The sequence below is a fragment of the Lepidochelys kempii genome, chromosome 16 (assembly GCF_965140265.1).
Source record: "Lepidochelys kempii isolate rLepKem1 chromosome 16, rLepKem1.hap2, whole genome shotgun sequence".
Lineage (NCBI taxonomy): Eukaryota > Metazoa > Chordata > Testudines > Cheloniidae > Lepidochelys > Lepidochelys kempii.
The window spans coordinates 11,507,627-11,521,602 of NC_133271.1; the positions used below are offsets into that span (position 1 = coordinate 11,507,627).

Here is a 13,976-nt window from a genome sequence, read left to right on the forward strand (position 1 = left end):
GCAGAGGAGCGAGGAGCCACAAACACACCAGGGGAGAAGGACTGGCTAATGCATGATTCTGACAGGGAGAGACTGGCCTTTTTCTTGGGACAGGTCAAGACTGAAGTGCACCGTGGTGCTCTGTGTCTGCCTGTGCTTTGGGTGGGGGCAGGTCTGGAAGAGCAGGAGCAGGTGTGGGTCCGGTCTGAGGGGGACGGGAGAATCTGCGCCTCATTCTAGTGAGTGCTCTTAGGTCCCCACGTTCCTGAGTATGACATTCACTCCGGCTGGGTTAGCACTATGGGCTCAGTTGACTCCACTCCGGACTGTGCCCTTATCACTGCTCAGCTTGACACACACAAAACGTAGGCCAGCGGCACCCCTCGTGGCTCCTCTAAGCAGTACCTCATCTGCTCACTGGATTTTCTCCATTGGAACATGCACTCCTCACTCCCCTTAACTCCTCCTCTAACCCCCGCAGCCTAGTCAGCCATCTCTCCGTGCCGTCCTGTGTCTTGGGTAACCTCAACATTCTCATGGCACTGTCATATCTCCCGTTAACGTGCTCTCCGGTCTGCGACTCTGTGATCGTTGCATGTGTGTTTAATGTCCCCCGACGATGCTGAGCGTCTCAAACCCTTCCTGGAAGGCAGCAGTTTACCTCCGGGCCTCCTTGCTAAGCAGGGTTCTGACTAAGGTCTAGTCCATTCGATCCCTTCAAGGTTTCTCTCGTATGACCTGGCCCAGCGTCCACTGGAGTCAATGGAAAGACTCCCATTGACTTCAGTGGCCCTGGATCTGGCCTTGGTACTAGTTAGAAGCTTAGCAGCCCAGCAGAAATCTGAGGCAAGGCCTGGGGGAGGAGACAGATGATCGACTGTTGCTGTTGTCTTCATACAACACACCTTGGTTACCCACGGAGGCCCAGTGGTGACCGCGTAAGACCAGCCTCTGAGCTCATGTGTAAATGCACGTGGCATTGCTCATTCAATCATACATTTATCCCCATCTTTCTCTGTGTCTCTCACTGGCTTTTTCACCCATCCTCACCTGCTGTGTATTATGAATATTAGGCCTAAGTTGGAATGTTCCTTTAATTTATTTCTGTTCAAGAAGTCAGCCCGCCTCTGTTCTCTCACAGGTTCTACTCACATTCTTACTCCCACCAAATTTCTCATGGACCTGAGGCACCCCGACTTCAGGGACTCCACTAGGGTATCTTTTGAGGATCAGGCTCCAACAATGGAGTGAGAGCCAAAGAAACAAAGTAAAAGCAGCTTATTAAAGAAAAGAAACTCTTCCACTCGGAAGGGTTTTCTTTGATTCTTCCGTCACTCTTTTTTCTTTAGTTATTATTATTTCTACTCTTCTTTTTTTTTTCTTTTGTTTTTTTGGTTCTTTGATGAGAAAATGCTTGCAGTTCTTACTACCGGTTTGAAAATGTGTCCAGTGCTGCCTCCATTAACCCTATACCATGAATCTCTTTGTGGCCAGAACTTGCCGGCATCCTCATGCCATTAGTTACCCATTACGTAGTCACAGAGATGCAGGTGGCAATGGTTCACTGGCCTTCACTTGACTGGAGAGACGCTTACACTTAAGGCAGCTGAGTGGGGAAAGTGGGGAATCTTGTGATTTGCAGACCGTCAGTGTGTATGCATGGATTTACAGCCCAAGTTAGGCCCTGATGGCACATGCATGGATGTGGAGCGTGAGCTGAGCAATGTGTAGCTGAATCAACAGAGTCCCTTACGTTGGATCCAGAGAGGACCTGCATAGCAGATCGGGTGTTAGGACAAATCATGGTTTCCAGGTGGTAGGGGCCACACAGACTCCTTGTAGCATTCAATAACAGAGTTACATGACTGTTGGATAATAATCACCGCCGCACATCAGATGACTGTCCCCGTCGTTCTGACATTCACTCCACAGGAGAATGTTGGGGTGTTGCCATAGCCTATTTCAATCCTCTGGTGCTAGGATCTGGATGTGGGGGGGATCTGGATGCACAGGGGTTTGTTGGGGAGTTCTGGGTGCAACGGTAATGGGACTCTGCAGAGGGGGTCCAGGTGAAGGTGCTTGGAGTTCAGTGGGGGGTGTCTGTGTGTGTGTGGGGGGGATAGAGTCAGCAGGGGGGTCTGAGTGTGGGGGGTTCAGTGGGGTGGGGATCCAGGTGCAGCTGGTTGGGGCTTAGTGGGGTGGGGATCTGGGTGACTCATTGGGGGGGTCCAGGTGCAGGGGAAGTGGGGCTCAGCAGGAGGGGTTCTGGGTGGGAGGGGTGAGGCTCAGCAGGAGGGTCTGGGTATGAGGGGGTCTGGATACACAGGGGTTGGGCGGATGGGGGAGTAGCTCCCAGTACATTGATCCCTCCCCCTGCAGCTGAGGAGCAATGGGAGTGGGTGGGTGGGTGGGGGGAGTTTGCAGAGCTTCCTGCAATCTGGGGGGCAACCTGAGAGTGGGTCTGACCTGGCCTTAGATGCTGTGTAGGGGAAGAGAAAGTCCTGTCCTCCCCAGCCCAGCCGGGACTAGCAACTGAGCCTGGCGCAGGGTAGGAGCCACCAGCCAGGTCTTTCCCCTCCCACCCCCCGCCCCACAGTGATTTACCTCTCTGCCAGCTGCCCTAGGCACCCAAAACATACTGCTGGGGAGGGTCGCATGACTGCTCTTGTGGCTTCTCGTTGCTTCCCCATCAGAAAGTCATTTTTCTGCGGGGAAGCAAAGAAATCTGTGGGGCACATGAATTCTGTGCGTGCACAGTGGTGCAGAATTCCCCCAGGAATAATAAATGAGGAAAGTGTGAAAGTAGGGGAAAGAATCTTAAAGAGCCCTCCATGCATGTGAGTAGAGCAGCACCAGATGGCACTGGCCTGTTTTCTAAAGGGGATGTGACACTGTCTCCCTGCTCCTGGAAATGCTCCAAGTGCCTCGGTTTATTAGAAGCAGCTGGTGAAGGATCAGGTGAACGAAAGCTGCACTGATGCAGATGTGGCTGGATGTTAATTATTCCTGCCTCTTGCCGGCGAGGTCCTCCTGTCGGTTCCGATCAGGCAAACGCTCGTGTCACCGGTACTGCCACCCTGAGCTGCAGGGCAGAGACAATGCACCTCTGCCCCTCCCAGCACTGCCTGCCCTCCATGTCTGTCGCCCCATCCAGTACATGCTAGGGATTGTCAGTGTGATTATCAAGGTGGCCAGGAGCCCAAGGGCTCCTCTTTAGTTTTGTTTAAACTGGATCCGCTTGCGGGCCACTCTCATCATCTGAACCCAGACCTGTGGCCTACAGAGCTTACAAGTCCGTTCATGCACTGTCCCAACTTGACAGTCCCAAGCAGCCACTGTATTAAAGGGCCACTGTCCATGGCCAGAGGTTGGGTGCAAATGTCATTCAGGTGCAAGGGAGAGAATCAGCTTAATTGGCTTTACCAGACCGTATGTTAGCATCCAGGCAAATATTTCTTCAGTGCAAAGTCTTTTGGTTCAGATTTAAGCATCAACCGCCTCCCCCACTGCCAAGTTTGCCAGGCAAAAGCATCTGAGGAGGCAAGTTTGCTGCACAAATTCACAGCATGACTCTAAATACATTTGCGTTGAAAAACATCCATAGCAATGACATCTCTTCTGCCTCCCTGGGCTGCTCACCTGGCATGCACTGGAGATGCCAGATTGTCTCAGGGTCCCCTGCTTATCACACACCCATGCCCCATCCAGTCTGCAGTCAGACGAGATGGGGACGAGAAATGCTCGGTAGAGCCCAAATGTCTGTGCTGCGCTGTTCAGGACCCGCTTCTTGAACATTGCTCTGGGGTCTGGATCTCTGCTTTCACAGGATGCAAACAGCAAAAGCTTTGTTAAAAGCGAGGCGATTGCTCCGGCCGACCTTAAGTACCCTAGTGGGAGTTTCTCATCGGTGCTGGTGGCATGCCGATTGCAGGCAGGTGGCACAGGGTTTGGTGCTACAGATAGTTTATTTCTTTCAGGGGATGCGTGTCCACATTTTTCGTTGAGCGCGGGGCCCAAACTGGACACAGTCGTCCAGCTGAGACCTCACCAGTGCCCGGAAGAGCGGGACTGTTCCGTCCATGCAGAGAGCCAGTGGCAGAGTCATGGCTAGAACCCGGGTCATTTGCCGTACTGAACATCCCCATCCAGGTGCCTGACCAGGATTTTAGAATAACCAAAGAAGAGGCTGCTCCCAGAGACCCTAGCCCAAGTTTTTATAAGGCATGCTGGGACAGGCCTTTGGGATTTATCCAGTGCAGAGTCCGACGCAGTACGGACAGGAGTAATAAAATGCATAGGCGTGGTATCTCATTGTTGAGTGCCTCGTCACTTGGACCATAACAACTGACGCCCAGTGCCAAGGGCTAATTGCTAGACTGGTTCTCAACCAGGGGTACGTGTAGTCCTGGGGGTACTCTGAGCTCTTCCAGGGGAACATCAACTCATCTAGCTGTTTGCCTAGTTTTACAACAGGCTGCATGAAAAGCACTAGTGAAGTCAGAATAAACTAAAATTTCATACAGACAATGACTTGTTTATACTGCGCTATAGACTATACACTGAAATGTAGGAACAATATTTATATTCCAATTGATTTGTTTTATAATTATATGGTAAAAATGAGAAAGTCGGCAATTTGTCAGTAATAGTGGGGCTGGGACACTTTTGTAGCTTTACGTCTGATTTTGTAAGCAAGTAGTTTTTAAATGAGGTGAAACTTGGGGTACACAAGACAAATCAAAGAGGGACAGTAGTCTGGAAAGGTTTGAGAACCACTAGACTACACAGCCTTGCAGTTAGACCACGGGACTGTGAGTCAGGAAAACTAAATTCTGGTCCTGAGGCTGCCACAGTTGTGTACATCATTGAGTACATCATTCTGCCTTTCTGTGCTGCAGTTTCCTCACAATGGGGATAACAGCCCCGAGCCTCCAGGAGGTTTAGGCACCTGCCCCCCATTGATTTCATTGCAGAGGGGCAGGGACAGAAGAGAAGAGAGGGAAGCTCTCACATATAGCAGCATTTATCCCCAAATACTTCAGGAGTCACTTAGGCCCAGATCCTGAATTGTATTTAGGAGCCTAACTCCCACTGATTTCAATGTAGGCACCTAAATACCCTTGGGGATGTGAGTCAGTGATATTTACCTTCCTTTGTGAAATGCCTTGAGATTTCTGGATGAAAAGCTGTATAAAAGCGCCACGTATTTTAACAGTGCTGCCAACTTTCACAGTATTAGCTGTTTTACTTAAAGCCCCAGCTCCAGGAGTCATGTGATTAAATGAGACGCTCGTCTTTCACGTTTGTCTTTTAAAGTATGTTTCTAGCCAGCCTGGTTGCAGAGGAAAGCTTGAAAACACGAGCCCCTAAGGCCTCAGAAACTGGAAGGCAACTAAAAAGAACCCCCAAAGTGTATGACTCTCTAAAATATCATGATGTTTGCAGCCTGACCCATGATTTCTGAATGCTTTGGGATGGCAATCAGATACAGGGACCTAGGGGATCTTCAGGCCCCTCGGACTTTTTCTGTAGCAGATAATTTTCTTGGGATCTATGTGACGAAGGTGACGATTCCAGCACCGGGAGGGCTGCTCTCTCTTTTGGAAGAGCTCCAGCATCTTGCCAGTCGTTTCTCTTTCTCCAAGAGGGCAGCTCGGCCTGCCGAGCACAGGATTGGCAGACTCAGGTGTGAAAAACAAGTCAACCCAGATGGTCGGCTTCCTTCCAGTGATGCCTACATCTCTGGTGCTTTACAAGCAATATGGCAAGGAGTCTGGGGGGAGAGGCCAGGGGGCTCCCAGAAGGAAATAAAGCAGATCTGCTGTGGGGGGTGGGTGGGATTTGCCCAGGTTGCCTCTCCTCGCAGTATATGAGCTGCTGTTCATATTGCAGGGAGCAGGGTTAAAGCGACAGAGTGACAAGACCTTCTTTCTCCCCCACCCCCTCCTTTCTTGCCTTATGCAAGAGAAACTCGCAGTTCACTCTTGCTGAGGCTTGAGACAAGGGGCCGAGTCTGTGGGGCAAACCTGGTGCGGATGAGGATGAGCCAAATCGCCACACATCTGTCCCCTCCCTCCACCCTGCAGCCGCTCAGCCAGGGTGAGACCATTCTGTAGAGCAACCAAGCGTGGGGACCCCGAGCCCAAATTCGGATGCAACTCTCTGCATTAACCAAGTGTTTCGGATACACTGTATACCCGCCTTTCCCCACCGCTGACGTGAGCCAGAGTAGAGGGGGGTGGGTAACATGGCTTAACTCCTCCACTGAAAAGAGTCGGATGGGACGCCTCCTACTCCCTGGTGCACGTGTGTGCGTGTCACAAAACCACCAGATGCAGTTGGGTACGGTGGGCAGTCCCAGCTCGGGAGAGTCCCTGGGGTGGGAGTGGATTTGTCTATGCCTTAGGCAGGGGCTGGGAGTCATTGCACTGGGCTGGAGTTGGGTTCCCTGTATAAATATCATGAGGTGGGAGCGATCAGGGGCCTATTTCTGGTTTCATGTACAGCAGGGAGATGTGGGAGTAATTCCGTTGACCTCAATGATGTTGCGGCTGTCTGCTTGGCCATACCATGCATACAGTCTTGGATATCTTAGCCTGGTGCCTGGCAAGGCCAGGGACTGAGCTGCATGGATGCTGAACGGGTGCCATGAGGGAGAGTCAGGAGAGGTTCCTGCTGCAGTGATCAGTTCCCAGTTTCAGAGGGCAGCTTGTGAAGGCTTCCCACTCCCGTTCCCTGCTCTTTCTCTTCTCTGGCCTGTTCCAGCATCTCCTGCCGCTGCACCCAGCGAGCGACTGGCACCCTCTCTACCCAAGGATGCCGTTCGCTGCTGGCAAAAGGAACCAGCCCCACTGACACACCTTGATTTCCTCCCTTATGTAAGGATGTAGGCCCAGCCCGTGGCTGAAGGTTCTTCTGCCTGCCTGTATAAGTCTAGCTTCCTGCGACCCCCCTTTCTCCTCCGCGCCTGTTCTCCATCTTTCCAGGGAGGCACATTTTCAAGTGCTGACGACTTTCCATGTGGGTCTCCTCTCCCGCCCGAGATGGCGGCGGCCGTGGTGGTGGTTGTGTCTTTCCCCGAGGGCTGCCATTGCACGTGCCGTCCTCATGCGCCACGCACCACGCCTGCCACTCCATGCACGCCATGCCGTCCATGCCCCCACCACACCTTCCATGCCTCATTCCGTTGCTGAACCTAGTTCTCTTGCGGAGAGGCCTCCGTCTATTTCTTTTTCTTTCCTTTATCGTTTTCCGCAATAGAGACACTCTTAGTGCCGTAGGCAGCCATTTTTGCAAGCATTTCCAATACCGTGCTCTCTGTGCAAGGTAAGGCCTCAGGGATTAGAATTGGCCTCCGCTCGCCTGGCCAAGGCAGTGACCATCGCTGGGGAGGGAGGGCAGGTTCAGGGGCAGGGGATGCCCTTGCGGGGGGAGGGTGGGGGGGTGCACACACGCTGCTCTCACACAATGCCTGCTCTCTCTCTCTCTCTCTCTCTCTCCCCCTCGCTTCCAGAGCAGTAGCGAGCATGGTGCGCGCTTTACAGCCGAAGCAGTCCAGCTGCGTTAGCGAACGCCCGCCAGGCCCTGTCATCCCCTCCCATCCCTACTATAGACATGGGGCCACCCATACAGCCGCGAGGGAGCATGGAGGGCGGACGGGGGGCTCTGCCACCAAGCCACACGCCTCTTTCTCTGGCAGCCCAATGAGGTGCCGATCCAAGTGTGGACGTACGCTCAGCTGCGAGGGCGCACCCTCCCATGCTCAGACTGGCCGTACCAAAGCCCTCCAATGGGAAGCTCATTCCCTCCCCAGCACCTGAAACACCAACCTTAACTTTGCTGCCTCGGCCGTCACTATGCGGGGGGAGCAGGGCTGCCCAGGCCCTTTCTTAGATGGGGTGCACAGGCTGGATCGCAGCGTGAAAGCTGCCGAACTGACCCTTCAGAGTGCTAACGATCTACCCGTCCTTCCCTCTGCCTCCCACAGGGTCCACTCACATCCTCACCCCGCAGAAACTGCTGGACACGCTGAAGAAACTGAATAAAACAGATGAAGAAACCAGCAGTTAAAACAAAACAAAGCAAACAAAAGGACGACGACTCCACCTTCCTGGCTTATGGCAGTCCTCCCGTTGGCTGTCCCGCTAACCGTTACTTTGCTGAGCCACGGCTCCATCTCCAGCCCCGAGCTTTCTCCCTGTTCTTGTTTCTAGAAACCTGCCCACCCCCACTTGCCCCTCATTTTAAGCAAAAGTGTTTGTGTTGGGGAGTGGGGGGCAGGGAAGCGGACACAAAATGCATTGTGTTTAAAAAAAGAAAAAACCCTAAATGCAAAAATATTTATGCTCTATGTATGTATCCCAAAACCACAAACCAAACTCATTTTCAAATAACCCATTTACCCATCGCTATAGAAGAATTTTCCAAAGCGTTTTTCCAGGCTGGATGGATGCACATGAATTATTTACAGCGATGTGTGCTTGTCCTAACCCAGATGCAAACACAACTGCTCCATATAGGGATTTGCTCGAATACGGACTTGGTAGAGTTCTTTCCGTTACTGCTGTCATTGGGGTTTTTTCTCCATTTTTTTGGGGGGTGTATGTGATTCTTAAAGGTGCAGTTATTTTGTGTTTCCTGCAGGAATATGTTAAATTGGGGGTTACCCATAATTCCAGCAAACCTGTCCCCAAATCTTCTGCGGCATCCTCTGCTGACAGAAGTTGACCAGCCCTCCCCTCTCCCCCAGCAAGGTTCAGGTGAGCACATCTGGACAGATCAATCAGATTGCTGCTGGGAGGGGTGACCTCTTGCTTTGCATGCGTAGGCGGGGCTTCTGAGAACAGCCAATCAGGACTTTGTTTGAGAGGTGGGGATTAGATTTGCATGTACCAATAAGGTGACCAGACAGCAAATGAGAAAAATCGGGACAGAGGGTGGGGGTAATAGGAGCCTATATAAAAAAAAAGACCCAAAAATCGGGACTGTCCCTATAAAATCCGGCCATCTGGTCACTCTACATACCAATCAGCTCATTGGTCTAACTAGGCTGGTAGCCTGACTCTGCAGGTGGTCATTGCTTGATGTTTCAGAGGAAGGGGTAAAAGCCAAACGGTGCACCGCGCTGACTGGGGGGAGAGGGGTAGAAATGGGGGAAATGGCTGAGCTCCGGTCAATGATTGGGCAGTTGGGACTAGAGACTAGCCCCCCCCCCAAGCTTTAAATTGGGATTCTAGGGTTATTTTGCAGACAGAAAGAAGGGACATTTTAGCCCTACCTCTCACCACAAAATAACACCCCCTAGAGGCGGAGTCCAAACCTGCTGTTGCCCAGACATCCTTGCTAGTTAGGGCTGCACTATACTGCATCCTTTATCCAATGGTTTAAACCTTTTCCTTCCTAGCCTGAGTTTGGCATATTCCTTAAAGAAAAAAAAATATAAAAATATATCTGTATACGGACATATTTTTGTTAAACGTGTGGGGTCAAAAAAGTCTCTCTTTGCTTGCAAAAAAATTAATGAAACCAAGACTGTTTATATCTCCGTATTGAAGTTAAAAAAAAAAAGAAAAGAATAAAAAAAATAAGCTAAAGGCCGTCACCTCCTCAGTACCTCTTAAGATCCCGTCCGCACTGGCCCTAGTAGTGCCTCCCCCGTTCGTTTCTGCTGTTGTCGTCCAGTAGTGAAATGTTCATGACTGTGGAAATTGCCCAAACTCTCCCAACCCGGCCTCCCCATGTCCATCTCTCACAGCGGACTGTGTGTATCTTAGTTACGGTGTCTTGTGATGTTTTTACAAGCTTGGCGTACAGTGGGTAAACTAGACCTTGTTACTTTTCCTCAAATTATTTCCTTTTCCTTTCGCCCGCCACCTCTGCTCTGCGATAGTTTAGGGGTCCTTCCCCCCCCCTCCCCGCCCCAAAGGAATTGAACCCCTCCTCCCACCCTGGCCTTCCCAAATAGATCTCTCGGTTTCATAGGTGTTTCGATTTTTTCCTTGTCATCTCCCCTGTTCCTGGCCCATAACATTAGATAAGGGCAAAGGCTGTAAACATTTGCACTGATATTTGTTCGTTATCTCTTGCCCCTTCCCCTCGTTTTTATTTTTTTTAAATTAGCGTTGTACTTGATTCGGGATCTTGTCTGTTGGACATTTATTGCTTTTTTCTGTTACAGTTATTTATATAAACAAATAATTTATCAAAAAGGAAACATTTTAAAAGCATCTTGTCTTGGAACTTGTTTACCTAGAAACTTACTGGAATCTTAAGTGTTTGAAAAGTGTTGAAGCACAAACATATATCATCTGTGTATATCTGTTCTTCTGTACGAAAGCACTCGAGTCAATAAATAAATACGCTCCCATACATGGTGCAAGAGGCTGCCTAGTGGGTCTTCTGTTGGGGGCGGGGAGGGGGAAGGAAGGTTGGTTAGAACATGAAGAGAGTGCCCCCCCCCTCTAGCCCCACTCTCGGAAGCAGATCTGGTTGCAAAACAGAGGGTGGAAAACATTGCAACTTTTATTGTTCATTCCCCCTCCCTTTTCAGAGGTTGAAATTTTGATCCACTTTCATCAATTTCAATGAATCCACAGCCGATTAAAAAAAAAATATTCACAGATGTCATCAATCCCCCCAGACCTGAAGAAGAGCTATGTAGCGCCAAAGCTTGTCTCGTTCACCAACGGACGTTGGGCCAATAAAAGATATGACCTCACCACCTTGTCTCTTTAATATCCTGGGACCGACACGGCTACACCAACACTGCACCCATCAGTTCCCCATCTCACTCCCTCACCTGCCCCAGCCCACCTCCTGACGCCCCATTTGTCTGTGAAAGTCAAAATGTTGACAGAATAATACGGAGACTTGCAGCAGCTCTAAGCTTTGCAGAATTTTCTACTAGGACTGCAGGATTGGCCACACTGGGTAAGACCCATCCCGGCTGGTACCCAGCCCCCAATCAATGCTTTAATAATAATACCTTGCTCTTTCATAGGACTTTGCCTCAATAGATCTCAAAGCGCTGCACAAGGGAGGTCAGTATCAGGTGGGGAATCAGGACCAGAGCGGGACCGTGACCTGCCAAGGTCACCCAGCAGGCCAGTGGACAGCTGAGCCTAGAATCTATGTCCCCTGAGTTGCAGTCCAGTCATTATGCACTCTAGCCATTAGGTCACACTGCCTCACCTGCTTATAAGGCAGAGGTAGGCAAACTACCATTCGGTCCCTGAGCACCTGGCCCGGGAGGCTAGCCCCCGGCCCCTCCCCAGAGCCTTCCCTCGCCATGCCATTCTGCTTCCCTCCCCTCAACCTCCCACCCCCAACACCCATTGTGGTCATCTGCACATGCCCAGAGACCTTGCGCCAGTCTCCACCGAGAGTGGGCAGCCGGGAAGCTCGGGGGGAGGGGGATGCTTGCGGTAGCTGGGTGCAATGGGGTTGAGCAGCTGAAGGAATGGGAGAGCCTGGTGTCCATGTTCGGGGGGAGCCTGCAACCAGTATTGGGGTCCCGCCAACAGGGGCTGCTGGTGCTGCCGCTGGATGGCTCTGAGCTAGCAGGGAGAGCCGAGGGCCCTCGAGCTGCCCGTTCAGCGGGCACTACAATGGCACCAGTCCCCGTGGCCGTGCGATGGCAAGGTCATGGCTGCTGCGTGCCCGGCTGTGGGCGAGCAGGGGGGCAGGTGTGACAGGGGAGGGCAGGTGGGAGTGTCAAATGCCACGCCTGACACTGGGTCCCGGCCAGCACTTGGAGAGACTGGGTTAGTCATTGTGCACCTGATAAAGTCATTGGGCACTTTGCCCCTGAATTCCTCAGGCTCATGCTGTCTGCTGTGTACAATGGAGGCCTGCTACATCCCTAGCAGGAGGGACACTGCAGTAAGCACGTCGCTGAAATCAGGAGCCTTACCTCAAGCAACTGCGCCCCCCACCCCGCCGCGCTCAGGGGCACTGGGCTGCATGCAGAGGGTCGTCTGATAAAGAGCACTGCACTGTTTGCGATGGGAAAGAGCTAAAGAAACGCACTGAGTGTGCGAACACCTGCGAGGAGTGGGGAAAGCAGAGGTCATGGAAACAAACCTTGAGCCTGTCGAGGTAGCAGTTCCAGAGCTCCCCAGGGCAGAGCTGTTACACGGCGAATCCTAGCTCCCACCTGCGTGAACTCCCAAGGCCTGGTAAGTCTTATGTCTCTGCACACACGGTCCACTAGAGGCCCCCCCCCACCTTCCTGCATGTAGGGTACACTGCTCTGCGCTGTGGCCCGTTCATCTTCTTGGAGCTGGCGGGAAAAATTGTCTGCCACCAGTTGTCACGGAGTCCCTGGGCGATGCTCTGGAACTGGTCCCCATGAAGCCAGTCAGGACTCTGGGGAAGTCTCCTCCTTTCTGAGAGCAGCCTGTCTGCAGGACACACAGCTCACACAGCTTCCACCTTCCTGGGTCTGACCTCGGAGCATTCAGCATCCTCTGCCCCTCCGTGCGCTTCCCACAGCGAGTCCGCCCAGGCAGGGTCCTGGGGAAGCCAGAGGGTCCTGCACCCCAACTCTGCAGTCAGACGTGACTCTCAGCCAGCCAGTAAAACAGAGGTTTATTAGACAACAGGAACACGGTCTAAAACAGAGCTTGCAGGTGCAGAGAACAGGACCCCTCAGCCGGGTCCATTTTGGGGGGCAGTGAGCCAGACAACCACATCTGCACTTCACGCCATGTCCCAGCCAGCCAACTTCTGATGAGAAAATGTAAGGCAAATTTTGCCATTTCCCCCTCCTCCCCATCTCACTTTCCAGCCAACTCCCTATTGTTTTACAGGCAGAAGGGCCTGGAGGATCAACACACACTGGGGTTGTGGCAGGTTTCAGAGTAGCAGCCGTGTTAGTCTGTATCCGCAAAAAGCGGAGGAGGACTTTGTTAGTCTCTAATGTGCCACAAGCACTCCTTTTTTGTGGGGGTTGTGGTAGTTTATGATCTGAGATGAGGTCAGGCTGGACTTAGCTGTCTAATACAAGCCCCTGGTGCTGGGGGAAGGGATCTGTGGAATCTTTCCAGCTGTACAATAGGGCCTGGATGCCTTATCATAATCATAGAATATCAGGGTTGGAAGGGACCTCAGGAGGTCATCTAGTCCAACCCCCTGCTCAAAGCAGGACCAACACCCACTAAATCATCTCAGCCAGGGCTTTGTCAAGTCGGGCCTTAAAAACCTCTAAGGATGGAGATTCCACCACCTCCCTAGGTAACCCATTCCAGGGCTTCATCACCTTCCTAGAGAAATAGTGTTTCCTAATATCCAACCTAGACCTCCTCCACTGCAACTTGAGACCATTACTCCTTGTTCTGTCATCTGCCACCACTGAGAACAGCCGAGCTCCATCCTCTTTGGAACCCCCCTTCAGGTAGTTGAAGGCTGCTATCAAATCCCCCCTCATTCTTCTCTTCTGCAGACTAAATAACCCCAGTTCCCTCAGCCTCTCCTTGTAAGTCATGTGCCCCAGGCCCCCTAATAATTTTCGTTGCCCTCTGCCTTGGCTACGTGCTCCAGAATTAGGCCCCTTTATCCATTAGCCAAGGTATTCCCCTAACGGGCTGAGGAGCTGGTGTGCCCCAGGCAAGCACCCATGCAGACGGGCAGGATACTGGTCCAGACAGAGGGAATCATAGTGCCAGCAGGACATAGCAGCTTAGCCATCGTCCCTGCACATTTCAGATGGCTAGCCACCTCCCTGCTCAGCCAAGGCATTGGCAGAGCTGGTGGAGGCCTCCGACCACCCTTGCAGCTATCCTAATTTACGACGAGACCCAGGGACATTGCCACCCCATGCTCTGGGCATCCATAAACCTCTGACTGCCAGAAGCTGAGATGGGACCACAGGGGGTGGATCACTCAATCACTGCCCTGTTCTGTTCATTCCCTCTGAAGCACCCGGCCCCGACTACTATTTGGAAGACGGGATATTGGTCTGAATGGACCATTGGTCCGACCCAGCGTGACCATTTCCA

General features: G+C 52.0%; 1 protein-coding gene across 2 annotated transcripts in view; it reads left to right on the forward strand.

Moving 5' to 3' along the window:
* STXBP1 (syntaxin binding protein 1) overlaps positions 1–10,357 on the forward strand; it is a 66,758-nt gene extending 56,401 nt beyond the window's left edge. The window contains exons 19-20 of one of the 2 annotated variants that reach the window (XM_073314006.1): positions 1,121–1,246; positions 7,967–8,055. In XM_073314006.1, the coding sequence (XP_073170107.1) occupies positions 1,121–1,230 (110 nt within the window). In that variant the 3' untranslated portion in view covers positions 1,231–1,246; positions 7,967–8,055. Of the gene's footprint in view, positions 1–1,120; positions 1,247–7,966 lie in introns of both variants that reach the window. The other variant, XM_073314007.1, reaches the window with a different exon arrangement.
* Positions 10,358–13,976: the final 3,619 nt, after the last annotated feature.